Source organism: Notechis scutatus, chromosome 1, assembly GCF_049901735.1.
Source record: "Notechis scutatus isolate UNSWTSFEM ecotype Mainland chromosome 1, rNotScu1.2, whole genome shotgun sequence".
In the NCBI taxonomy this organism is placed as follows: domain Eukaryota; kingdom Metazoa; phylum Chordata; class Lepidosauria; order Squamata; family Elapidae; genus Notechis; species Notechis scutatus.
The window spans coordinates 166,096,724-166,123,572 of NC_142009.1; the positions used below are offsets into that span (position 1 = coordinate 166,096,724).

At 36.6% G+C, this 26,849-nt stretch overlaps 1 protein-coding gene across 4 annotated transcripts in view; it reads left to right on the forward strand.

Moving 5' to 3' along the window:
• The window catches only part of ERBB4 (erb-b2 receptor tyrosine kinase 4), a 942,903-nt gene extending 919,838 nt beyond the window's left edge, over positions 1–23,065 (forward strand). For 2 of the 4 annotated variants that reach the window (XM_087949416.1, XM_087949415.1), the window contains exons 26-28: positions 4,238–4,285; positions 7,351–7,648; positions 9,967–23,065. In XM_087949416.1, the coding sequence (XP_087805542.1) occupies positions 4,238–4,285; positions 7,351–7,648; positions 9,967–10,412 (792 nt within the window). In that variant the 3' untranslated portion in view covers positions 10,413–23,065. The remainder of the gene's footprint in view (positions 1–4,237; positions 4,286–7,350; positions 7,649–9,966) is intronic. The other 2 variants (XM_087949418.1, XM_087949417.1) reach the window with 1 other exon arrangement.
• The last annotated feature ends 3,784 nt before the right edge of the window (positions 23,066–26,849 follow it).

A 26,849-nucleotide genomic window follows, 5' to 3' on the forward strand; every position in this document is an offset into this window, starting at 1 on the left:
TTCGTCATGTGGCTTAACATTGTTATAAACTGAGTTAGTCATCTTCAACTGGTCATCATGTATCACATATAAATAATTCTCTAAAGTAACAGTAACACTTTTACCCTCTTTCTCTATTATACAGTTATCTCCCCTAAAGGTTACTACATAACCAATATTAACTAAAGCCCTTACTGATAATAAATTAAATTTCAGTTTAGGTACATATAACATAGTTAAATGCTCATTTACACATGAACAATATGCAGTACCTTCACCAGATGCTTTCATCTTCCATCCATTTAACAATGATACATGTTGCTTACTCGTGGACATCTTTTCAAATCTCTCTCTATTTCTAGTAATGCACTGTGATGCTCCACTATCAATTACCCACAAATCATGGTTTACAGTTGACTTGCTAGACATAGCTAAATTAACATTCTTCTTAGCCTTCTGGTGATTACCAGTATTCTGTCATTTTCCCTTCTTACAGAATCTAGCTATATGTCCCCTAGCCCCACAAGAAAAACATTTCCTAACAGTATAGGCAGTTGAAGACAAATCCTCTTCTTGTGGTTGTTTCTTCCTCAGTTGGTCCCTATCCAGCTGTCTTCTTGCCTCTTCTAACAACCTTCCGGTTATGTCAGTCAATGTCAGTTTATCTCTGGGCAGTACTTCCAGTGAAGATACATAATCATCATAACTTTCATCCAATGAGGAAAGAATGATGTAAATCTGATGCAGCTCTGAAAAAATCAGTTCCTTTTCATGTAGCTCTTGAAAAGTTCTTTTCATGAAGTTCAAATGAGCTAACATATTTCCACCTTTCAGAAGATGTGCTCTAAACCGTTTACGTGTAAGTTGTATGTGTGCACCTACACTGTCACGAACATAAATCCTCTTCAAATTCTCCCAACACCTAGCAGCAGACTCTTCTCCACGAATATGGACTAGCTGCTGGTCACTCAGTGTTAGTCCAATTATACAAAGAGCTCGTTCATTGTTCCGTTTAAAGTCAGCTAACTTTTTGGCATCATCCTCATTATTTGGATCCCAAGCATTTACATCCGATGGATCCTGAACTGCAGCCCATAACCCTTTCCTACACAGAAGTAGACTGCACTTCATAGACCAGGAAACATAGTTTGTTCCCTCCAACCAGGTTATCAGTGATAGACTTGTTGACAGGTCTTGTGCCATCTTTACCAGGACAGTAACCCACAATTAAACAGTAAACAGCTGTCTGTATATTGTACTGTGTATTCACACTAACTCTCAGTTATCTGAGCCTGGTATGGTCTGGGCCCATAACCAGTGTTGAGGTATTCCCTGTTAAGAGAATGAGTGCACTCAGGGAAATGTAGTGAGAGTAGTGAGGAATAAAATACAACCAGCATATAGATACACTGAATAGTAAAATGTAGGTTTTACTTCCAGTAAACGGGTAAACAAAGTCCAACAAACAGTCCAAATCATACACGGTTAAAGCAGTTAGCATCAGTCCAGGGATAATCCAAAAACTAAGTCCTTTTCTTTACCAGTATCATAAACAAAGTTCAGTAAGTGGAATTTGCTAACAGTTGCAAGACTCACAGCAATCCAAGCAGAACGATGATCAGGCAAAAAGGCAATAGGGAAATGCAAGAAGAGAACAAACCAGGTTTCTGCCTCCGTCTTATGGCCGTTGTAGGAACCTCAGCCAATCACAATTACAGCACTTTCTTAAAAATACAACAGTATTAAATAACTATCCTGGTTTATATATTGCCAACCCAACTGTTAGTTGACTATCATTCCTAACAGCAGCTGCCGTGGGAGGCAGTCCAGGCAAGGCATGCAGGCAGGCCTGGGAGGCAGGCCGACCGGGCGAGGGTGGTTAGTGGTGGTGGCGACTGGGGCTTGCGGCTTGCCCTCACTCACTCAGCAGGGCAACAGAAGGCAGGCAGCGATGGCTGGATGGATGGCTGGATGGCTGCTTTGGCTGCTGCTGCTGCTGCTGCTGTGAGCAATGGCACCAGGCGGGAAAATTTTTGTAGGTAGCACATATGCACTATAAGTAGGGGCGGGGCAGGTGGGGGAGAATGAGGCAAGGATTTTTGCGCATGCGTGAAAAATGTCGCACGTGCGTAGTAAAAAAACAAAACAGTTTTTGGCCCTTAGGAGCAGTGGAGAGTGGTCAGTTTTAATGGTTCTTAGAATTACCGGTGATGTTAACAACTGGTTCTATAGAACCAGTGCGAAACCGTAGAATCCCACCCCTGAGGCCATCATTGGCTAACATTGATGTATTATGCAGATTGTTTATTAATGATTTGAAAAAGATCTTGATGTTTATCCTTGTAAAAATATCCCACTTCTGCATTTTCTTAGTATCTTTCTATATTCTAGTAATATAATTCATAAAAATACATGGATCAAATTGCAGCACTTCCTCAACAATATTGCTGATACTATAAAGTGTTAAATTTTATTTATTTTCAAATACATACATAATCAAGAAGAAAAGCTGTGAGACCATCATATTATAGAGTGAATTGCCATCCAGAAATATCATGATCTAAGAGAAAAACCAGTTGTGATTATGACAGTTTTGTATATTTAAACATTAAACTGCCTCAGTCATCTATAAACAGATTGTTGGGGTATAATAGATTTTGCCTTTTGTACATCATTAATTATTATCCAGTTTTAAAATGAATGCACACCTGAAGATTAGAGTGCTGGTAAATGAACTTAGCTAAGAAGAAAGATGTTTGGGAGAGAATATCCAAAGCTAAGTTGGAGGCCAAGTGGAGATGCTTCACTGCTTATTGCTGCTGAGCAAACTGGGTTCATCCTGACCAAACATTTTCAGCAAAATGTCTCTGCAACAAGACTTTGAATAAAAATCTATGTATAGTCACCATAAATTGAGACGGTCCAATAGTTTTTGTAGTTTTTCTTTCCTTTAAGTTTTCTAAAGATACAAGCTTCATCAGTCTCATCACAGCCAAACCTGCCCATCTATTGACTCTCTACTCCAACTTTGACATAATTAAGAATTATGAAAAGGTAGATTTGACATACAGTTTCACATTTTAGTGACATATTTCTTATTCATGCACAATTTGTCTTTCAAATGCTACCTCCTCTTTTCTACAATCTACATGATATAAGTAAATCCATATGTAAGCACCAGAAATACCATGATCACATTTATTAGTAGCATTCTAGGAAAAACATGCAATCGGTAACAAGGAAAAGAGATATGCTTGAGAGAAAAATGAAAATTGCTAAATGATGAGGGCAGACCAATAGTCATTTTATTGGGACTAAGTAGGTGTGGACAGATATTGATGTTAGAGTTCTCTTTAATCTTCTTGCAGCTATATCCCAATTCTAAATAGAGTCTGCAGCAAAATAAAACTCCATGCCAGGAGAACTGGAAATGTCAAAAGGGACTATTCTGGCTATGTGAATCATACTGCTTTCCAAACCCTCCTTACAGAGAAGCATGCATAAAGAACATGGTCATGTTACTGATGATGCATGATGTCTGTCTTCATATATAATGCGTACATTATGATGCATACATGTTCATTATATTGATATTGGGAAGGGCGTATTAGAGAAATAAACATTCTGCATCTGTTGCTAGGAAATCTAGCAATAGATGCAGGACATTAGAACATTTCTGGAACCAAAACGTAGAAACAGAAGCAGCATTCAGCGATAGAGACTTATCTTTCTGTGTTATTGAACTACAAGCATGTTAATTTTTCAGTCATTGAAAACCTGCCATAGAGACAGGTATTTTTTTTTAATCTGCTGTCTTTTAGCCAGATTATAGAGAATGAATATTGTGTGATTATGTAATTATTCAGGTGAAATATCTGTGTTGTCTTCATTGTTAAGCAGTATATCCTTTGTCTTCCTTTTAGACCAGGTGAGTAAGTAGTAGATCATCCCATTTGAATCTTCATTTTAGAGGGGCAACTGACTTGCTGCATGCTAATCATTCTTTTCTGCAAAAAAAGTCCTACACCTCTTTTCAGACTTTCCTTAATTATTCTACAGTCAAATCCTCCATAATTTGAACTCACACAAAACTGCCTCTGGAGATGTGCTGAGCAAGAAGGGGTGAATTTGACTGGTGTTTGAATAAATCTCTCTAATTTGTTCATGGTTTTTCCACCAATTCACAGAATTCATATGACTTACTTTCATCCATGTAACCCCTTACTATATTGGTCATTCCATTTTTCTTTCCTATTAGAGTGAAATTGGACACAGCCCTCCTCCTGCCTACACCCCTATGTCAGGAGTAAGTATTTCATAATCAACCTTCATCTTTTAGGATTTGTTTGTCTTTTTAAATGTATCCTTCTTCTTCTCTCTTCATGAATTCCACCATCCCATATATTCTTTCATTGTCCAAGGGTAGGTGAACACTAATCATGTTTTGTTGCTGAGCCCTGCTGAAAAACACAAATTTCATTAACTCTAACAGAAAATTCTAGGACAGAATCAGATGTTACTAGAGATTAATTTCTGCCTTAAGATAAATGTTTGCTTTGTTTTGTTGAACAGGGTTCTCTGGACATTGTTAAGTTGCCACTTATAATAATATAATAAAATTAGGGAGTGCTAAACATTGTAAGATTATCCTGATTCTAAAAGTATTTGAGAGATTCAAAGTGTTATCTTGGGTCCATAATTTTTTTTGAAGCAAGGATGGATGTGCCTGTTCTAGTTTAGGTTGGTTTAATGATACTGAAAAAGCTTTGTGCTTCATAAGTTTAAACCTTCTCTGAAAAAAGGAATCAGAAAAAACAACCGGAGGGACAATTAGCTTTTGTGATATCTGATAAGCCTAACAAAACAAAACCTAATAAACAACCAAAAATTGCCACATTTAAATTCAGAAGAGTTCATATAGCTTGAAGGCAAATATAAAAATTAAGCTTGAAAGGAAATAATAATTTTAATATGTGTGTATGGATTCAAAAACAATACAGATACAGATCCACAGAAAATACAGTATAAGGTTATTGAATGGACATTAATTATAGCTATGGTAATTTCTTTAAATGATTAGCTTTAAAAAGTTCTAGTGAGTCCCACAAGAAGAACTAATTGTTAATTTCTCAAGAACATTCTCCTTTCCTCTTATTTTATGAAAAACAACAACCAAGTTGATAAATCGCATTCCTGGGAAAATATAAAGAAATACTTGTTCAATTATATTTGTTTTAAATAATGATGTTAAATGCTGTACTCTAAACAATAATCTTATGGGGATAAGGAAGATATCTTAGAATCCACTGGGTAGTTCAGATCTCCTCTTCAAAAAGAAAGGAGGTGGTCTGTTCTCCATGGTGATTGTCTAAATATCTTCCAGCCTGCTGTCATAAGAGCTCCAACGTCATGTTACATATAGTCCGTCCTTTCTCAGGGAGGAATGGGAGAAATTGGCTGGTCTTTCAAAGATTTCAAAATCCTCTCACCCTTTAGTCCTGCTTCTGAAATAAGTAGAATTACATATCAGCTCAAGAACTGGCATGCATAATTTCACTCCTATTGTTATTGTTGTTGTTGCAAATTTAATCTTCAATTCGATTCACAGTCTGGGATTGGTTAAGTCCTAACCAAGGACCTAAGCGCTGTCAAGCTAATGTCTGAGTATACAGGCAGTTCTGAGTAAGGTGGTTTTTTGCAAAGTCAAAATATTCAGGCCTGATAAGTTCAAAATTTTGATGTATTTAGGCAACCCTTTGGGTATTGCTCCAAGGGCTCCTATTACTATTGGTAAAATCAATAGAAGTAGTAGTAGTAGTTATTATAGTTGTTGTTAAGTTCTGCTCAAGGGCTTTCTCCTTCCAGGAGACTGATGGCCAAGAGTCAGTATTGCTTCTATTTCTGTGCCATTCTTGCACATTCTTCTAGACCATATACATAGTTAAGTAGTAATACATAATTCAGTCAGCCTACTGTTTGAGAATTATGTTATTGTTGTTAAAACTAATGAACTAATTCAAAAAGGGGGAAACGATTTTGTCTCAGAGTTTTACTTAAAGCAAAATTTGGAATGCTCGTGTAAAAATGCTTTCACATATTATTCTGGCTATTAGGTCAGAAAAGGTAATAGGGTCTCCTGCTTGAGGAGAGGGTTGGACTGGAGGACCTCCAAGGTCCCTTCCAACTCTGTTATTCTATTCTATTCTATTCTATTCTATTCTATTCTATTCTATTCTAATTATATGAAATATCCCATCATTCCATGGGAAGTAAAATGATTCTCAATGACTAATATTTAGAGCATGTTTTTATTGTGTAGTAAAGTAACTGTATAGTAAGGGAGATATGAAGCGCTAGAACTTCCAAATAAAAAATTGTACAAACTCTATACACTCTACGGTATTGTTATAGTAATTCAGGATAAAAACAAAAGTCATAGACATCTATGTCTGTGGGTGTGTGTGTATGTGTGTGTGCAGACACACACACACACACATATATACATATACATGCATATGTGTGTGTGTGTGTATGTATATGTATATGTATATATGTATGTATGTATGTAAGAGAGGATAGAGGGGAAAGTACTGCTGGCAGAAGGCATTCACAAGCAGGATACAAGTGTTTTGCTCTAAAAACACTTGTACCCTGCTTGCGAATGCCTTCTGTCAGCAGTACTTTCCCCTCTATCCTCTCTTACAGAGGACTACTAACTTGGGCTCCGTTGCAGAGGTCACTGAAGGAATCTTTCTGCAGGCCAGTTAATTTCCAGAGTTATGACATTTTGTGTCCTTTCCTTACTAACCCTAGAAGTGTACATAGAAGGTAATGTGTTGTAATACTAGGGATTTTTAAAAACAACAACACAGAAATACCATATAGAGATCAAGAGATTTTGGAAATATGTTGAATAGAATGTGATCCTGATTTATTTACATTTAATGTTCAATTTAGATGTGACACTGATAGATTGATGGATTAGGGTTGGCCTTTTATTTGAGTTAGCAGATTATTTGTATGGTATTCTGAAATCCAAGAAAAATGCACTAAGTTTCAATTCTTGAAGTGTAATATTTGAAAAGCACAAATAAGCATCTTGAATTACTTTAAGCCAATGGAATTTAAATTGAATCCAGCAATAATACAAACCTATGCATGTGGAATTCATTGAGTTCCTTTAGCCACTGCTTGCAGTCAAACATTAAACTAAAAAAAAACTGTGTAATGTTGACTGAAACAGTTACAACTAAAACTTCATAGCAAAGGTACCCATTGAGCAAATGATTGAACATCTTATATGCATGAAACTAAGCTCTAATGTTAATTCTGTGGTTTGTTTTTTCACATGATGTTTTATGTTTCTTATAGAATCAGTTTATCTACAGAGATGGAAGTTTGTCTACAGAACAAGGAATTCCTTTGCCATACAGAACTGCCATACCCGGCATAGCTCCAGAAGCTCCCATCAGGCAAGGAGCTGCTGAGATCTGTGATGACACTTGCTGCAATGGGACTTTACGGAAACAAGTGGCAAGTCTTGCACAAGATGACAGTATCACTCAGAGGTATAGCGCTGACCCAACAGTTTTTATCCCAGAGCGAGGGCCAAGAACTGAGCTGGATGAAGAAGGGTACATGACGCCAATGCCAGAAAAGTGCAAAACAGGTATATCTCTCACATAGTGATAATAATTCCTCCTCCCTGCCCCCCATCCCCAGTATCAGTGCTCAGAGATTATTCTGGTTGAAGCTCTATACAGATAAAATAAACCCTAGCAAGAATGGCTGACATCAACTGGTGCTCATATCTCTCCCATGCCTTCCTCCAAGCTGAACTAAGATTTATTTGGATGAAGGACCATTGCAAGACAGGAGAGTATCGTCTTTTCCATCCAAAGAGCCATAGGTTCCCAGGTTGAAGTTTGGGCCACACATGCTTCATGAGCCAATCCATCCATTTATACATATACATATAGACAAGTAAGCATATAGCCAAAGAACCATAAATCTTTAAAGCCTTACAAGATATCAGACCAGGTTCTTCATGGGGCTACTTATCCCCAGAGCATGCCCACCTGCTATCACAGGATAGCTATGCTCTGATTCCCCTTGGTGCACCTGGGAAGACTTAGGAAGTGGGAAAAGGCCACTGTCTTTGCGACTTAACGTCTGCATGCTTCTGTTATAGTACTGGGTTGTCTGAATTATTATCTGTTTCAGTGAAACCAGTTCAACCTGTAAAATGAAAGGCACATCTATGTGCATGCTTCATGCAACTAGCATAACAGACTCCTAGAATCAAAGTCTTGGTTTTTTTTGCATTGGCTTTTCAAGTTCGATGGAAGAGTTTATAGGACCTCACACTCTTGGCATTTTATTTGTAGCATTGAGAGGAGGCTTGACTTATCGATTACATTGCAAACTTAGCTACAGAGTAGAGCTTACTTTCAAGTAAAAGGGTTTCTTTTTCTTTTCTTTTTTTGCTTTTCCCAATGTCCAACTGAACAGCATGATCACCGGGCTTAGAGGAAACGCATCATTAGTTTCCTGCTGCCCTTAATGTACTCAACCATATAATATGGAAAAGAAAATGGATAGAATTTCCCTGTTATGTTCATTGCCTCTTCCTAACAAGAGGTGATCCTGATTAGTTAAGCTTCAACATTTGGCACTGTAAGTAATTAAAATGTATATCACTCATTCAACAGCCCATGGGCTTTTATGAAACACACTGCTTCCTGAAAAATCAGTCAGCTCAAGTAACCAGAGTTAAAATACTATGGCATTCTCTCTGGTCTCCAATCCCCCTCCACCTTTTTTTAATTCTACAAGAATAACTTAGCTTCCTTACATAGCTTCTGTTTGTGTGTTTGTTTTAGTCTGTTTGTTTATGTTAATGTTGAAATGCAAGGAAACTTTTAAAAAGCAAGGGATATTTTGATCTTTTCTATGATCAACATTGAAATTCAAGATACAACCAATTAAGTTATTATTTTCTCTCAGTCTTGTACATCTTTCAAAATCCCTTTTGTCACAATAAGATAGATAACATTTTGGATGTAAGTGTTTTGTTCCCTTAAGAGTTAATAAGGCAATGTAAAGAAACATTTTTGCATCATTGATTTTAATATAGTTGAGGCATGTGTGCAAAACTGTCAGTAGAATGAGCTCAACTCACTTGAAAATGAACATGCCAGTTTACAATCTAGCAGCTATTGGGTGCCAGTTTCAAGCTATCTTATGGGTAAGGTTGGGTGAAAATTAGTTTAAAAAACCTCACAGATTAAGAATGTAATAATTAAAATACTTCTTAGCTTTTTAAATATATTTTCCTAAAGCCAAATTATATGTTTCTGCAGACCAAGAGGTAACAACCCAGTTCTTTGATTCTGTATTCATCTATTCTTAGTGAGAAGATTGTTTTCACTTACATGATATGTGACTGAGTTTATCTCAGTTGAAAGTCATGTTAGCAAGACAGCACCTTATGGTTATGAAGATATAGCACTCTAAGTATAAACATAAAAGCATAAAAGCATAACAATAATGCAACACTGTAGAAAAACCAGTAATAGGTAAACACATACCCAAAATGTTAGGTGTACAATAGCTGGCAATGCTTGATCAGAGAAGTGCTTTTCCCCAAAAGGAAAAAGGACTCAGAGAAATATTTCCATTAGGGATCTTAAAGTATGGACAGGCTGACATAGATGGAATAGTTTTGTCCATTACCTTTAGCCTCAGTTCCTACCCTTAAGTTCCTTTAGTCATTTCCATGAGTGCTTCCAAATTTGTGTTTTAAGTGTATGGAGTTTTGTTTGACTTTTCACTCAGTTATGCATTTTTGTATGCATTTTTTCTAGTATATATGTATATATATTTACAAACAATTTTCCCAAGTCTTTAATATTATATTTTCTTAATGTACACATTGCAGTAGAAATTATTTTAATTTCAGTTAACATCTCTTTTCCTTTTTCCAAGATCACCTGAATCCAGTAGAGGAGAACCCATTTGTTTCTCGGTGGAAGAATGGTGATCTTCAAGCTCTGGACAACCCAGATTATCACAACAGCCAAACTGGGCAGTCCAAAGTCGAGGATGAATATGTGAATGAGCCCATGTACCTCAACACCTTTGCAAGCACCTTTGAAAAGGCAGAGTACCTGAAGAAAAATGGGCTTCCGTTGCCAGAAAAGCCCAAAAAGGCATTTGATAACCCAGGTTACTGGAATCACAGCCTCCCTCCACGAAGTACCCTACAGCATCCGGACTACCTGCAGGAATACAGCACAAAATATTTTTACAAACAAAATGGAAGGATCCGGCCCACTGTGGCCGAGAATCCTGAATACCTCTCAGAGTTTTCCCTGAAGCCTGGCATGATGCTTCCCCCTCCACCATACAGACACCGAAACACCGTAGTGTAATCCCAGGGAGAAATGGGGAAACCATACCAGCACTCTCCTCCTCTCTTTCCTCCTCGTCCTTTTCTCCTCCTTCCCCCTTTTCTTACTTTCTCTTGCCAAACCTTCCCTCCATTTGATGTCTGCAAAAAAAAGTCAACAATTCCAGGAATTTAGAAAGAAGTAAAAGTGGGGGAAAGTCTGGCTTTTCTTCCTTTCCAAGCACTTCTTTTAGAGGAAGAAAAGATCAGACCAGCCATACAGGCTAGGACCAGTCCTTGAAGTGGTTGCCTGCTGTTAGGTGGTGTTCTTATAGGGATCCAGCTCGGGGGGTGCCAAGAAAGTCACCCTGGACAGTTTCTATCATCAGGATGTGCCAGAGTCACCGAAGCATTACCACAGAAGGCAAGGCAGTTTGAAAAGGTGGGAAGGGGGGTAGAAAAAGACAATTTTTATACCATAGGTAATGACCTAATGACTGAGATTGAAAGGCCAATTTCTTTAACCTTTTTTTATTCTGCCCCCTAATCAAGATGTCTAATCCAGCTTGCTTATGGCCAGTTGCTCTCTTTACTTTTGCAAGTGTGAGTTCTTTTCCAAGGCAGAGACCTCATTCATTCTTGTTCTGGTGCATGAAATTACAGGTGGCTACAAGTCAAAAATTGTATCAGGACACACACAAATTAGCTTGGGCTTTTTGAGGGCACAGTGCAAATGAATATTGAATATTTATATAAAGAGAGCCTCCTGTTCATATTTTGTACACATTGAATGCAACATGTAATAATTCTCCCTCCATTTCTTTATCAGCATTATATAGCACTAGAGAGCTGAGAGCATTATATAGCACTAGAAGGAAGAATAACACTGGATTTTTAAACACTTTATAACAGGCAGGTCAGGAGGAAAAAGGAAAAGGAAAAAAATAAGGACAGGTAAAACACACTCGGGAAATCACTGGAAAATTAGTTTGCACTTATAATTTTCTTTTTCATTATCTTTTTATTTTCTCTTTACTCTGAACTTTGTTCTGGAATCTGAATGAAGCAATATGGAAATGACCAGCAAAATAAAATAATTTAAAATGTAAAATGAATAATAATATAAATATAAATATATATATACTATATCTATATATGAAAGGTAACTCTGGAATTGCCAAAACAAAGTGAAAGTCAAGCCTTTGGAACTTCCTTCATCAGTGCAACTACTACTCCCAGGAATAATATTGAAGTACCAACTTTAGATATTGGCTCTTACAAGAAAAGGAGCAGATATGAAGAAGGGAACTCTGAAGGTAGAAGGGGGAAGGACTGATTTACGGAGCTCCCCAGTAAAGACTATTGTGAGACTGTTATTGAATGGTTTTGTTCTAGCACAAAGAAGAAACACAAGACAAATTAAGGCTGTTTGTGGCTGTTATATTCTCAATCAAATCTGTAAGTAATCTCCTAGCATTTGCCCATTTATTTTTTACTTTTGGCCTTTACATGTTGAATTTAAAGAAAAATAGTTGGTTCCTTGAAATTGTAGCATTGAAAGGCACAAGAATAGAAACAGAACCACCTCCATTCTCCTATCAATATATTTTGAATGCACTTTTAAAAGGAATCAGTTACTTTAGTGCATGCAGTCTACTATTTATTAATTTCAAAGCAGAGAATAAAGGTAGAAGAACAGAGATTCAGTGTAGAAATAAGATTTGTACTTAACTGTGATGAACAAAATTTAAGGAGTACAACAAGATAAGGATTGTCTTGAGAAATATAAAGAAGCATATTAAGAAACCCTTGCAAGAGGTAGGCTTTGGACTTCCTTACTTAAAAGCCGATGGATATAAAAGCTGATACTCTTAAATAGTGGGTCATTATTCATTCATTTGGTATGCTCTATGAAAGGCATGTTCTTTTGGGATTCAGCAAAGAACAAAACATATTCCATGAGGTTATCATCAACAGAATGATTTTACTGGAGATTAAGGCAAGAGCCAAAGTATGGCGCACATAGCGAATAATCTGGATAGATCTTACAGAACCAATTGTTAGGATGCCTACAGCTGTGACCACAAAGGATCCAAACAAGTAGGTTAGATAAAAAAAAGTACCAGTCAAATCTTGCAACCCCAAATCCCTTTTCCAATATAATTTGGAAAGCACATAATACAAAATTAATTGTTCTGCCCATGATTGATCTAGAATATTGCTTGCTGGTATTCTCAAATTAGAAAACTCAGGTGTTAATGATATTTAGAGAAGTATTTGAACTTGTCATCTAAAAACAAGCTTTCTGATTTTATATGGATATTTATTTTTCTTCAGATAAGCAATTTATTTTTCTTCAAGGTGCAGCTTGTTGGATATCTTTAGCCCCAAAATTCTCAAACTGAACTCCACATACTCTGCAGGTATCCATAGAAAAAGTATAAAACAGTAAACAATTTCTCTGCTTAAATGTGCATGATGGTTTCCTTTTTTCCTTCTTCCTATTTGATATGAAACGAAATGTTGAAGGGGACCAGATTTTCAGTACAGAACACTGGGGTGGTTTGTATCAGAATATCACAATATACATTCTGCCACATGTTCTACTTCTTGCAGACATCCATGCCTTGCTTCAAACCTTGATTTAAAAAAAAAAAAGCACTGCAGCCTTCTAATTCTTCCTTAAAATGATAGTAAATTTACTTTTGTTGCAAAAAGGAAAAGTAGTTAAAATGTAAGTCACAGATAGGCTTTTATTTTAAAAGAGAAAAGAGTAGTCTTAAAAATCAGGAATATTTGGAAATCATTGCTTTATCTTCTGTAGCTGTCTTCATTTAAAGAGCTTGTGTCTTCTAGTTGCCCAACTTACATTTATAATCAGCCATAGCCTTGTGACCAATATTTATTGGCTGAAGGGCACCATATGGGACCTAATGTGTGATCTATGTATGTTGTAGTCCAGATGCCTAAATCATTGATTTTCCAGGTTTGATAGCTTGTTAAATCCTGCAATTAGCAGTAGCTTCCATTGTTCTCAACAGTTATCGCTCCCTACCTATGTACAAAATTTGCCAGAAGGAGCCATGAAACTTCAACACTTCTAATTTTCCAAAGAAATAGCCATTAACTGGCACATTTCTATGTCCCGCCTATAAAGTCCTTAAGAGTTTCCAGTGTAAATTGGACTGGAAGAGAGCCTGGCAGGTCAGGCTCCTTCTTATTCCACTGCTTGCTCCAGTGAAATTCACAAGATCTGGTTTTAATTGTGGACATTATAGTAATGGAGTTGCAGAGCCAGTACCTAGAACAAACTTGTCTTCCGTTGCAATACAGGACCGCTTATTTAAACATGTTTTTATGAATGGATAGCTTTTTTATGAATGGATTTGAAATGAACGTAATCCGTTCCTGCTACATTTCATGCAAATGCCGCTCATTATATTCACAGTTTCTTTTAAACAATCCCACAATAGTTATGAGGTGGCATTTTAAAAACTCAGTAATTAAGTAAATAAATCAAACTAATTATATTGCAAATTTCTCCATGCAGTAATTAGGACATCATTGGGCATAAGGTTTGTTTCTCTCTATACTTCATCATAAAGACCAGGCAGATTGAATCCCAACTTCATCATATTAGCTTTATTTTCTCATGTAAAATATTGGACTGTATAATAATAGATGTTAAAATTTAGAATTACTATTTTTCCTTAGGATTTTAGAATGAAAGTATTTGAATCAGAAAGATAGCATAAAAATTTAGTTTTTCCAACCAATAGTTAATTCAAAATCTCATAGAAGCCAAAGCTGTGAAACTGTGATTATCATTGATCTTTAAAGTATTGTCCAAGCTATAAAGATTAGTGTTCCAAATGACAGTACCAAAAAAAATCAGTTGAAAAATGAACTAAATGTACTACTGGCCAGGGTTAATATCCACAAATATGTCAGTGAAATCTATTTGTGGAATTTACATAATTCTCATTTGTCATACGAGGCACGTAATTAGTGCACAATGGTAATAAGGAAATCCACCATGCCACTATTTCCTGCTGGTTCAAGATTGGTGTACAACTTGTTTGATCTCATACTATCAGATTGTTAGAGACTTGAGACAGTATTGTCATGGCTCAGGCACCTGAAATTTAGCTGAAGCAGCTTTTAATTGCTGTTCTGAGAATCCTGTTTTCTCAATAGAAGAAACTTCTGTTTCATCCCACTTCCTCCTAGCAACATAAACCAGCAGCCATATCTCAGCTTCTATTGCATTGGCAATAAATATCTGCTCTGGAAGGAAGAAGGAATGGTGTAAAAGTCAACCATCCTGAGCAATTTTCCTTTGCTTTCACAGCAGCAATCCCCAATGCATCCTTCAGCAATCGGGATTCGACCATGAGCTCTCTGAAGGAAGGCCCTCCTTAAAAACCTTCTGTCAGAGTGCTAAGTCTACTTTCCAGCAGCCATTGGGGACTGACTGAATGAAAGGCAGCAGCTTCACAGCCAGGATCATATTTCTTGTGCCAAAACATATTTACACCAATGACCACACAAGTGAACCCCAGATGCATTGCAAGTAAGGTTAGTAGATTGGGAACTAGCACTGTCATCCTTTTTGCAATGAGCAGGAATTTTGTTTCTCTAGGAGGGTCTCTTTGAAATGGTATTGTTTATGCTCTCAGCTAGAAGGGCCATAAATTGGCTAATGGTTACTTCAGCAGTTCCCTGCATGTTGGTGAGAAGAGCAGGAAAGCAATGGCATGTTAATGGTGGTAGTGCCTCAAAGTGAAGGCTAGAGTGGTTCTCAGCTGCAATTCAACAGCATCCCTTGGGGTTCTTTTTTATGCTACCTATCCTATCAGCATGGATTGTTGCTGCTTGCAATCGTTCTGATGCCTCAGAAAGTTTTCTACCCTTGGTGGAGGGAGAAATCCCATAGGTGTAATTGTATGCCCATGGATTATACAGGCAAATAAAGGAATACAATTCTACGAATCAGAGACTAAAGTGAATCAAAGACTATGGCAGTCTTTCAAAGCACCTGAGGGCAGGACAGGAAGTAATGGATGGAAAATTATTAAACAGAGATCCAACCTAGACATTTCCTGACAGTGAGAACAATTAATAAATGGAACAGCTTACCTCCAGAAGTTGTGGGTTCTTCATCACAGGAGGTTTTAAAGGAGAAATTGGGCAACCATATGTCTGTAATGATATAAGGTCTCCTACTTGAGCAGGGAGTTGAAGACTTCCAATGTCTCTTTCAACCCTGTTATTCTAGATCTAAGTTCTAAAACTAGCTGAGAACTGAAACATTTCACAAGAAAGTGTACTTCAGCAAGCACTAACCCTACTCCTAATACTTATGTTTTTACGTTCAATACTGTGGATTAAATGTCTGATATAGGAATCCTTATCAATCTAGTTGGAGAGAAAATGTTTAAGGCGTCAGAAAGTCATAACCTTTGAATGCTGAAAGCCTCAGACTGAACTGAGCCGGCTTACATCAGAACCCTTCTACAGCCAATAGACTGAACAAAAGCTATCATCCGCAGACAACTCTCAGCCAGTATGTGATATACCATTGTGAGTCAAATGCAATTGAAGGGTATATAACGTTTGGTTCCAAAATTAGTATGTGGAAATCCTGTGCGTACCACACGGCGTTTGAAATGGAATACTTCCTTTGTGCTAGAACCACTTTTCAAGAGCCCTTTGAGCACCGGAGCATCCTGTTGCAAACTAAAAATGGAAGACTAGTTACATGCTGTAATTTTCTGCATTAAAACCCTCACAAAAGAGTAAAAGAAAATAGAAATCTTTTTTTTTTTTTCTGCCATAGCAGTAATTTCTCCTCTGGATCACTTTTTTCAAATTCTGGAAAACACAGAAATGAAAAGGAAGTGAAGTTTATCCTAAAGTGATTTAAACTGTATCTTAATATAAAGTTATTCAAGCTGTATCTTAAGACCCAACTACATTGCATGCCATGCGAATTAATTTTCATCCTGTTAGGTTTCCTGTAGAGAACAACCAAAACTGTGAAGGGCACTTTTACCATTGTGTTCAATTGTGCAGAAAAAAATCCAAGCAAAAACTATACTGTAAAATGGCATAGGATGTAAAATTTATATTCTGCTATGAGGTGGCCCCAGCTCTCATTCCATTCTTCCCCTTCCCCACTCAAAACATATTTGCAAATGTGAGCCAATTTGGTCTAGTGATTAAGGCATCAGGCTAGAAACCAGAAGGTTGTTAGTTCTAGGCCTCCCTTAGACAGAAAAGCTTAATTTCACAGGGTTCTTGCTGTTGTGGAGAAGAAGAAGGATTAGATATATTTCTACTTTGTTATTTATTAAAATAAGAAAGGGGGGAATATAAATAAAGAAAATGTATTAAGTTGTCACTCTCCTGCAAAAGGACCATTGACTTGAATGAGACAATTTACTTATTACAAAGGGAAATTTCTATATGTACTGTAAATTCCTCTATATATGTAAATCTAGACTTGCCCTCTCTCAGAAAATTTCACCAACATGTACATGTAGATTTGAAAGTGTCCACTTTAGTCTCCTCTCCCCCATTTGCAGATTCTAGTCCTTTGGCAAAGAGCATTGCCAGTTACTGCAATCTGACCTGTTCTAGAAAATTAATACGGATTCCTAATACATCTTAATCTCCATCTCATTTAAAAACATTCCTCGCTTTAATATCCAACCCATTGTTCATTTAAATACAAAGGTATTGAATAGGATTAATATGCTGGAGTCATACTGCTACAAAAGTGTATAAAGGTAAAGGAAGCCTTCTGAATCACTGAAGTGAATTCAACTTCAGAATTAAGTTCTTTCTGGCAGCAGGTTTACAGCACATGTTTTGTATTTGTAGAAGCTATAAGAACCAACTCGATCAATTTATCAAATAATTATGATACCTAGCCACACCTTATCTTAGTCTTCCATAATTAACATTTTTGCAAACCCTTGCAAAAGCATTCAGTAATTAATGCTTGGACAGCCAAGTTTTGAAGACAGGGATTTGACTATGGAGTACTGTGGCTAATATTCCAACTCTTGAAAGTTATATGCTCCAGGGAAGAAATTGTTACCATTATAATCATCATCTAATTATTATAACATTATTCTTTGTTGATAGATTAGCCTAGCCTATTGTGGTATTTCAGGTTTAAACTTCGATCATGCCTGGTCTTGAGAAAGGTGAAAAAAGACCAACGTACAGTAGTTTGAACCAAGAGAGAGTCAGATTGAAGGCTTCAGAACCAGTGAAAACCTATGATAAAGAATTTTCTCTATATCTAATTATTATGTTAATATCATGTTTGTTCCTCATGAGATAATTTTATTCTAATGAGCTAGTGCTTTTTTGTTTCTGAGATGGTGGACAGAAAAAGTCACCAGTTGAGTGATTTGGGGCCAATAACTCTCAGCCGTCTCACTTTTTGAAAGTTATTGATGTGAGGAAAATAGGATGAGGAAGGAGTTATGTTTGTTGTGCCAACAAATCCACCCCCATTCAAATCAAAAGTCTCTAGCCGCATCTCAGAGAAAAGAAAATTGATTTATTAGAAGTGGCCATGTTGGCATTTAGCTGGGTGCAGCTGATACTAAATTACATCATACATTTCCCCTTTGACCCTGGTCTTCCCCCACCACCTGGATGTGATTTCTCCAATGGGACACATCCATCTCCAATGGGACACATCCATCATGCTCTCCAATAACTTTCTTACGCTCTGACAACTTTGGGCTGCCGGGGTGATTATCTAGGCATTTAAAGAATGCCTCGTTTTCCCCCTCTCCCCTTTTCTGGCAGCTAAAAAGACCAAAGGAGTATCTTTTAGTTGACATTTGTCACATTTATAAAAATAATAAAGGCAGGATAAAACTAAGTAAATACTATTCCATTCTTGGGATGTTAATATATGTGTTTGGATGAAATTTTTGAAACCATTACTCCAGTGCTGCTGCTTTGTCTTTTTAGTACTGTCACTCTAAATTAATAAACCATTTCCATTTTTAAGACAAGGTGAATTTTTATTAGCAAATCTGACTATTGCTATCTCCATATAAATAGCTAGATTTTATTCAGTTGCAATTACAATTAGGAAGGGTTAGTCTTGAATTCAGCCTTAGGATTTTTTATATTTTCATTTTTATGAGTTTTTACTCATTGCATATCACCCGATTGTTGTAGCTGACTTTGGCATGTGACTATAATGACAACATTCCTGACATTGTACAAGATTTTCTTGAAAACGTGACAGACAAGTATCTTGAATTAAAGTGAAGTAGCCCACATGACAGCAGCAGCTGACTTGTTTAAACAACATATTTTTTCATTTGTAAAGTTCTCACATTGCAGAGATTGAGCATTCTGGTAAAACAGAATAATTTGGGAATGGAGATATCCTGGCTTAAGTTTTCATTTAGATCTAATTTTTATGATTATATGTATATATTTTTTATTCTACACTATTCTATCAAACCTGTTTTCATATGATACTCTGCTCTTCCCACATGAGCAGTAAATCTGTTATGTAAGCATAAAAATAAATAGGCTTAGAATTAATGATAGTGCCCTTCAAACAAAGGCATCTTACGAGGAAATATTGAATTTAAAATATTTCCTTGACATATGTGATGTCTTCTTTTTCTGCCCACACTTTTTATCTTTTTAACATTTTAATTAACTTTGTAGTCTTTATAATATTTTAATTTTCTGAGTTATTTTCAGTAGTTTAAGGTAATAATTTTATACTGAACTTTTTTAAATTTTAAAATCAGTTTTCTTTAATTCAACCTTTTCAGTTAAACTCTTACTACTTTATATTATAGGTATCAAGCATTACCTTAATAAATATGCATGCATGCCATGTTTCTACAATAGGCATTAATTTAATAAGGTGCAGATATTGTTGAAAGCCTGGGTAATTGGTATGTTGTAACTGCATTTGAGCTTGCTGCATTTGAGAGCAAATAAAGGTGCTACAGGGTGAATAAAAATAATGTAAATTTGTTCCTGTTCTAAACCTTTCAACCAGACAGTGTTGCTTAGCTGAATCAGGCCCTTTAGTTGACTCATAGAATCATTGCTCTGGTGAAAGCATTTAGAATTTGAAGGCTGTTTTTCTCAATCGCTTTGCTAAAACTTTTATAGAGGTGCTATAAGCAAAGCTGGGACATATCCACATAAGCCAACTACAATCCTCCATAGCCAAAGGCAAGAATCCTCAAGCAAACTGGCAGAAGTTGTATACATAAAAAGGAGTGCAGTTTCAGCATACAGTCACAGCTGCCATTTGCTCTTTTCGACACAACAAATACCCTACAGACACCTCTGTAAAACTCTTCTATTTCTTTCAATCTACTTCAGGAAATTGGTATTCAGCTTAAAAGGAAATGGTAGATTTCTGTACATCTATTTCCTTGTGGGATAATACTGCACAGAAAAAGTGTGTATTTAGTGTTAATTATTACTGATCATAGTGGAAACAATAGGGAGCTGAGTAAGATTATTGACGTCATAGTGGCACACCACAGCCACACTCTGAAAAAATGCACTTACCTAAGCAATGAACCTGAATCACCTGGGGCCTGAGTAGGCAAAGTGCCTGAGATGCTTTAAAGCTATTGGCTTTATATTTAAAAAGGGGCGAGTTATTTTTCCCCCAAAATATTCCCATAAAGGATTACTTTCTTTAGTTTCAGAAGGCAAGGGCTGTTTACATTCTCATCCAAAGTCAAGAGAACTGATTGAGAATTATTAATACTTATGAGGGGGTCAGTTTGAAAAGTTTTGCTATGAACAGCTACGAAAAGTTTTGTTTTCAGCCAGTAAAAAGATATTTTAGAAAATTTGATCAGAATAATTAGGCTGGAACAGCATAAGATAGAGATAAGTGGTCATATGGCACCCAGAAGCTATGCCTACTGCTCACAACCATCTATTTGCAGACAATCATGGACTGTTTTCAAATTAATTTGGGACATAAAAGTCGAAACTTTATCATCCTAGGATGTATTCTGTGACGTTTACCAGCCGCCAAAGGCTTTTTTTTATATATATTAATTTTCAGGGATCTTCAACTTTAGAGATAGAAATTGATTCTCTAATTCCACCCTCTTGCACATATCCTCACTGATTGCAGACTTCTGAAAACAGGAAGGGGGGTGGGGTGAGAGAAAGAATAAGTCCCCTTCCCCACTATCTCAGCCTAGAAGGCTATAGGCATGTCCAGTGCACCAATGTCCAGTGCACCAATACTCTAAGATAGGCTGGTAATTCCCCAGTCAGATTCTTAAAACTCCTTAAAAGACCTGCACAAGATAGGATCCCATGGCTGTGGATACACAAAAACACTTTAGCAGATCATAAAACAGGAGGAAAGAAAAATGGGCAACAGATCAAATTTGGGGCTTTAGCTGATGACGAGGTTAATTGTAGAAGATGGAATAGGCACTATTCAGGATAACTGAACGCACTGCAAGAGAAACCAGTTGAAATGCACCTTTGGCATATTTGCAAGGAAAAGCACTTTCATTGGGATGAATTTAATAAACTTCATTGAAAAGCAATTGCACTCCACTGACATGAAAGTCAGCTTGGGTGACTTATAAGCACTCCAGAGCCTAAAGTATTTTTGGGGGAATACCCACAGTAGTAAACTGTGAATGCTATTTTATAAATGTAGATATGTAATCTGTTATTTTGAAGTGAAGTACTATGAAATATGTAGCATAAGTTGGTACTACTGTTGAATGGGTCGATAATAAAACAAGCAGCTGTGCAAAGGACAAGCTAACTTTGAATTGCAGGGAAACAAATGGATATTGTGTAGGTAGAAAGTTCATAATCCAAGTCATAGATCAGTTACCTTCTATCAAAATAATTGGCCAAGTGATATGGAGCTCTGTTTCTTATGTGGCCATGTTCATCTGAAATCATTTAAATTGTGCAAAAATTAAAGAGCAACCTAAATATTCTCAACAGATTACAAATCTTGCAAGTTCTGAAGATTCTACGGAAGACATTTCAACTGTCCGTGGACTAAATTGCTAAAATCTCTGTATTATGCCATGATTGAGCAATAGATCAAACTCAAAACCTGTGCAGTTTTTTCTTGATTCATATGCAAAAATAATTATAGATAGGTACAAATATTCTGAATATTTTTTTAATTACAGTGTCCTTCTGTACATAGATATGTAAACAAAAATATCCAGGATTCTGTTCTTTACCTATCTTACTGGATATTTGACTGCCATTCTAGAAATGGTTTGTAGATCCATGTATTTATTTAAATAAATCAGTGATATAGATTTGTAATGACTAGCTTGATACTTTTAGGATGCTAGCCATTGCTCTCTAATTTAAAAGTAGCTTCAAGTTTATCACTGCATTTGCTGAAGTAGGCACAAATTTTTGAAAATGCAGTGCATAGAGTACTAGAGACCCCATCTGTAGATCTAATCAATCCCCCCCTTTTTAAATCATATTATTTATTTATTTTTAAAAAAGTATGTGCATATTTTTTTTCTTAAAACAAATTACTAAAATTATTAATACAACAAACATGAAAACACTAAGATATTTCTATTCAATATATTATTTTGGACATATGATTTTGAGAAATACTGGATTATGGCTTTCTTTGTAATGAGTGATGCTCTTGGGGGCAGGAATAGTGGTTTGTTTATGAATTTCTAAACTTCCCATTTATGATTTCCAAAACTTGCAATTTTGTATTGCTTGGAAACTGAAATGTAGCAATTTCCCTATGTTCTGAGTATTCTCGTTTAACATGCCGATAAAAAGACCATAATCTTGCGAACCCCTTCTGGGAAAGGCTAGTGAAACTATGTTTTGAGTTTTGCATCTTCATTTCATGTTACACAATGCATTCAAAGTTAGCTGACCTTTTGAAGCAAACATGAAAAACAAAAGCCTATTGTTTGTTAATTTGAAAATGTGAATAGTATTTTTATAGCTTGTTAAAGATATGGCTAGTTGCATTATGTAAATAAGGTTAATGTAGCTTTTATTTCCCTTTGTGGGCATCATTATTTGGAACATGATTGTCTAAGGTTGATTTGTATATAAGTAAATGGTCTGTGATTGCCCTCCTCGCTGCCTTCTTCCCATTTCTCCCATTTTGGTTTATCTCTTTCCAGATCTGACTGCATTTTGACATTCTGTGTGATTCTGTGTTAGCACTATTGTGGTTTGTTCAACTTCCTGCACTTACTTACACAGTAGGATATTGTGTGTGGTGTATTGTTATTTTAACTTTTAGTTTTTTTTAGTTTTTCAGCTTTGAAGGAACACGCACTGTTGAAAATACACAACTGATTTTTGTTAATATTACTAGGCTAAATATTTTAGTATGATTTCCCTTTCATACTGGTTTTTTTGTTGTTTGGGAAGCTGGGGGAGAAACCAGTGTCTTCTTTTTCTAAGTGTGATTTCTTCCCATTCAACTTCTCTATCAAGGTCCTTTAGGGTAGAGCTTTACCTGTTTGTTAAGGCAAATGTGGACTTCAGCCTGCTTTTGCTTCATCTTACACTGATCATCCCAGCTGAACTATTTGAAAACTGTTCTGCTTTTTTGTTACATGAATCTGTCAGAAATATATTTTTAATTTAATATAAACAAACTTCAATAAAATAGCAAACAAAAGGTTTTTTGTGTCAAGGTTTCTGTTTGTTACTAGTACTACTGGTTGCTTTCTTAACAGTGCTGTCCCAAACCAAAATAGCAGAAGGTGGTGCTGATTGCCATCTTAGGCCATCTCGGAATTGGCATCACAGCAAAGGCATGGAAGTGGAGCAATCTAGACCCTGGGTTGATATGTATTGCTTGAAATCAAGGCCATTCTGAAATATGAGATTCGGATATAAGAGCAAGCAGACTGTTGTGATCCAGAGGTGTCCCTAGTGGAAGACTTAACTGTGAACATTTAAAGAATTACAGAAAATAAATGAGTTAGAACAGCGGTCCACAACCTTTCCGGCTTTGCAGACTGGCAGCAGAAGTGGCAGTGGGGGTGGGGAGACAGGATGGTTCTGTGCAAAGAATGGGTGAGCACCTTCACAAAAATGGAGCTCTGCACACAAGCACACATATGCCACCGCTCACGCAAGTACCGCTGCAGGTACTTGCCCACTATTTGTGCAGCCCGGTTCTGAATCGGCCACAGCCAGGTACCAGGCCGGGCACGAGAATTGGGGACCCCTGTGTTAGAAAGCACTTTGATATTAGCCTGGTCAACAATAAAACACCAACTATAATCCACATATATATGATTGGTTGCATAGAAATATTCCCATTATAAAAAGCATTATAATAGACTGAATCATGTCTAATTTGATAAGTTATCTACTATAGTTGCTAGATTACCAGGTCAATGAGCTCTGACATTTTTAGAAGGATTACTATAACTAGCAGCTACAGACAGATTTCCATTCATGTTTCTTTGCATCATCTTATGTTTGGAACTCAAACAATGCCATTGAAAGTACACTACAATCAAATATTATAATGAACTCTCTATCTGCTGGCCTCCTCTTCAAATTTTAAACTATCTCTGAATACAAATTCACTAAGAGAGCTTTAAACAATGGTCCAAAGTGGGTTTAGCTAATTGAACTAAATTGCTACACATAGAACTATCCCTTTCAATTAAATATGTTTTTATTGATGAATAAGGCACCTTAAATCAAAGTATTGAAATAATTATTTTGGGCTGGAAAATATAGCTCATTTGAATAATTTTAGCCAGGGAAAATAAGTCAATTTAAAATAACAAAGAGTAGATTGGGAGCCATCTATGGGGTTATTATAAGATTGGCAGCTATATGTTAAATAAAATAAATTAAAATAAACACACACATACACTCAGAGTGACTGAAATAAAATTGTGGGGAAGCTCTTGGAAAACCTGAAGTGAGAAGAGAGATGAGGAGGTAGATTGGTGGACTAATGCAAAAGGACAATACAATAGATTCAGGTTAGATGGTTCATCTGTTCCCTTTGTTTCCCCATGGATGGGATCATACAGCTATAGCTGCCTTTGTACTGGAGACCTTGAGGAACTTCCCTTCAAATGAATTCTAGTGGTCTTTATTTCCTCAGCCAAGAAGTAGGAACTGCAAACAATAATGGAGAAAAACTAGAAATCCTTACCTCAAATCTAGGGGGTCTTATTTTAGTGGGGCTACCAAGGTTCCTATAAAAGCAGCACTCCAGGACTCCCCCCCTTCATCTCCTAGGAAGATAGAATTATCCTAATTGAGGGGGGTGTCCAAGCTAGTTTTGGGAACTAGCAATAAGATAACAGAAATCTTCACTGGCTTTACTAGATAAAAGTCAAGGTCAATAAAATGAGGACCCAGATTGTTGGGGGCAATTTGCTGACATTGTAAACCACCCAGAGACTGCTGCAAAGCACTATGGGATGGTATATAAGTGCTGTTGCTATTACTATTTAGTCCACCAAAGCCAAAAGTCACCTTGAAAAGGATAGGAGGAGTAGAAAGGTTCTTCTTCAAGAATGCTTGGCTTTAGCTAGAGTGATTTTTTTAATCTGGGAAACACGCTCTGGACTGGATTTTATATGATAAATGATAAAGCTGGTCTGATCAGTCTCCCTAGAGCTATGTTTATCACACAGATGCCCTTAGCAACACAAATGTCTTTTTTGTTTCAGAATTTAAACACCTTTGAAAATAGTTTTAGAACGATTTTTATAGCAGTCTTCAGTATCTAAAGGGCTGCTGTAAAGAAGACAGGTTCAACCTGAAGACAGAATAAGAAGCAATGGATGGAAACTAATGAAGGAGAGAGGCCAAAACTAAGTTTTAAGGCCTTAAAAAGGCCACTCTCAAAATGTGATTTCATCTTCTGGATGAAACAGATTCACATGCCTTGCAGCTCTCATTGGTAGTTTAAGAGGGAGGAGACTAGTTTGATGCTTAAACTTCTCTCACTTTTTTGTCATGAGGACATGATCTCTCTCTCTCTCTCTCTCTCTCTCTCTCTCTCTCTCTCTCACACACACACACACACACACACACACACACATCACCTACCCTCTATCTTGCCATACTCTAAATAAAGAAATAAATATATATTTTTAAACAGAGAAAGAACCTACATTTAATAAAATGCAAAATACAGTGAAGTCCCTACCCTTTTAACTTGTTTAGAACTTAGAAGTTTTTACAAAATGTTAAACATAGAATAGAATTACAGGGTTGGAAGTGATCTTGGAGGTCTTCTAGGCCAACCCTGTTTGGAAATCCTATATCATAACACACATGAGGTTGTTCAATCTCTTTTTGAAAACCTCCAGTGATAAAGAACCCACAACTTTGGGAGGCAAAATGCTCCAATGATTTATTGTTCTTACTGTCAGGAAACTTCTCAATTTTAAGTTAGATCTCTCTTTAATGTCTCAGAAGTGCTTTTTCAAGAGGCAACAGGACTTTCTGGATTTTCTTTGAAGACATTTCGCTTCTCACCCAAGAAGCTTCTTCGGCTATCTTTAATAATCTTCTGTCTGTTACTTTTTATCCTTACCTCAGATACTTCAGAGAATAAGTCAACCCTGTCTAGTCTATAACAGTACTGGAGACAGTTATCATATCACTCCTAATTCTTCTCTTTGATAGACCAGACAGATATCATTCCCTTAACTGATCATCATATGATTTAGCCTCCAGACCCCTAATCTTTGTTGTTATTTTCTGCACTCTTTCTAGGACTTCAGCATCTTTTTTGTATAACAACAACCAGAACTGGATGCAGTATTCTAAGAGAACTAGTGCAGTATAGAACAGTGCTACCATATTTTCCCAAAAATAAGACCTAACTGGAAAATAAGCCATAATGTGTCTTTTTAAGCAAAAATGAATGTTAGACCTGTTTCAGTGAAACACAATATTACTTCTTGTGATCTTGATGCTATCCCTCTGTTGATGCATCCTAGGATTGTAATGGCTTTTTTAGCAGCTGCACTGCACTGCTAGGTCATATTTAAGTGATCTGTCCACTAAGGCACCCAGATCCTCTCACTATAAAATGCATACAACAAATCCATTACTAAAGGCCATGTTCAGGTTGTCATTGCATTTTTATGATTGCAACAACAAGGGGACCATTCCTTTCTGACATGCAATTCTTACACCTGACTCTCTTTCCGACGTTTTTTTCTTGGATTTCTGCTCACAGTATTTTGATGACAAATGGGGAATGATGCAGATAGGAAAACCAACTGACTGACTTCAATGAAGTGGACAGGTTGCATCACTTTATTCCTGGGGAAAGAAGTGTTTCCAAGGGTTTTAACATTTGGATTTATCTCAAATACTTCCATAAAAGGTGCATTTGCTTGAAGTATCTTTTCATTCATTTTACCACTTCAAGCAGCCTGTTTACTATTTCCTGCCTGCTGCTGAGCTGCTG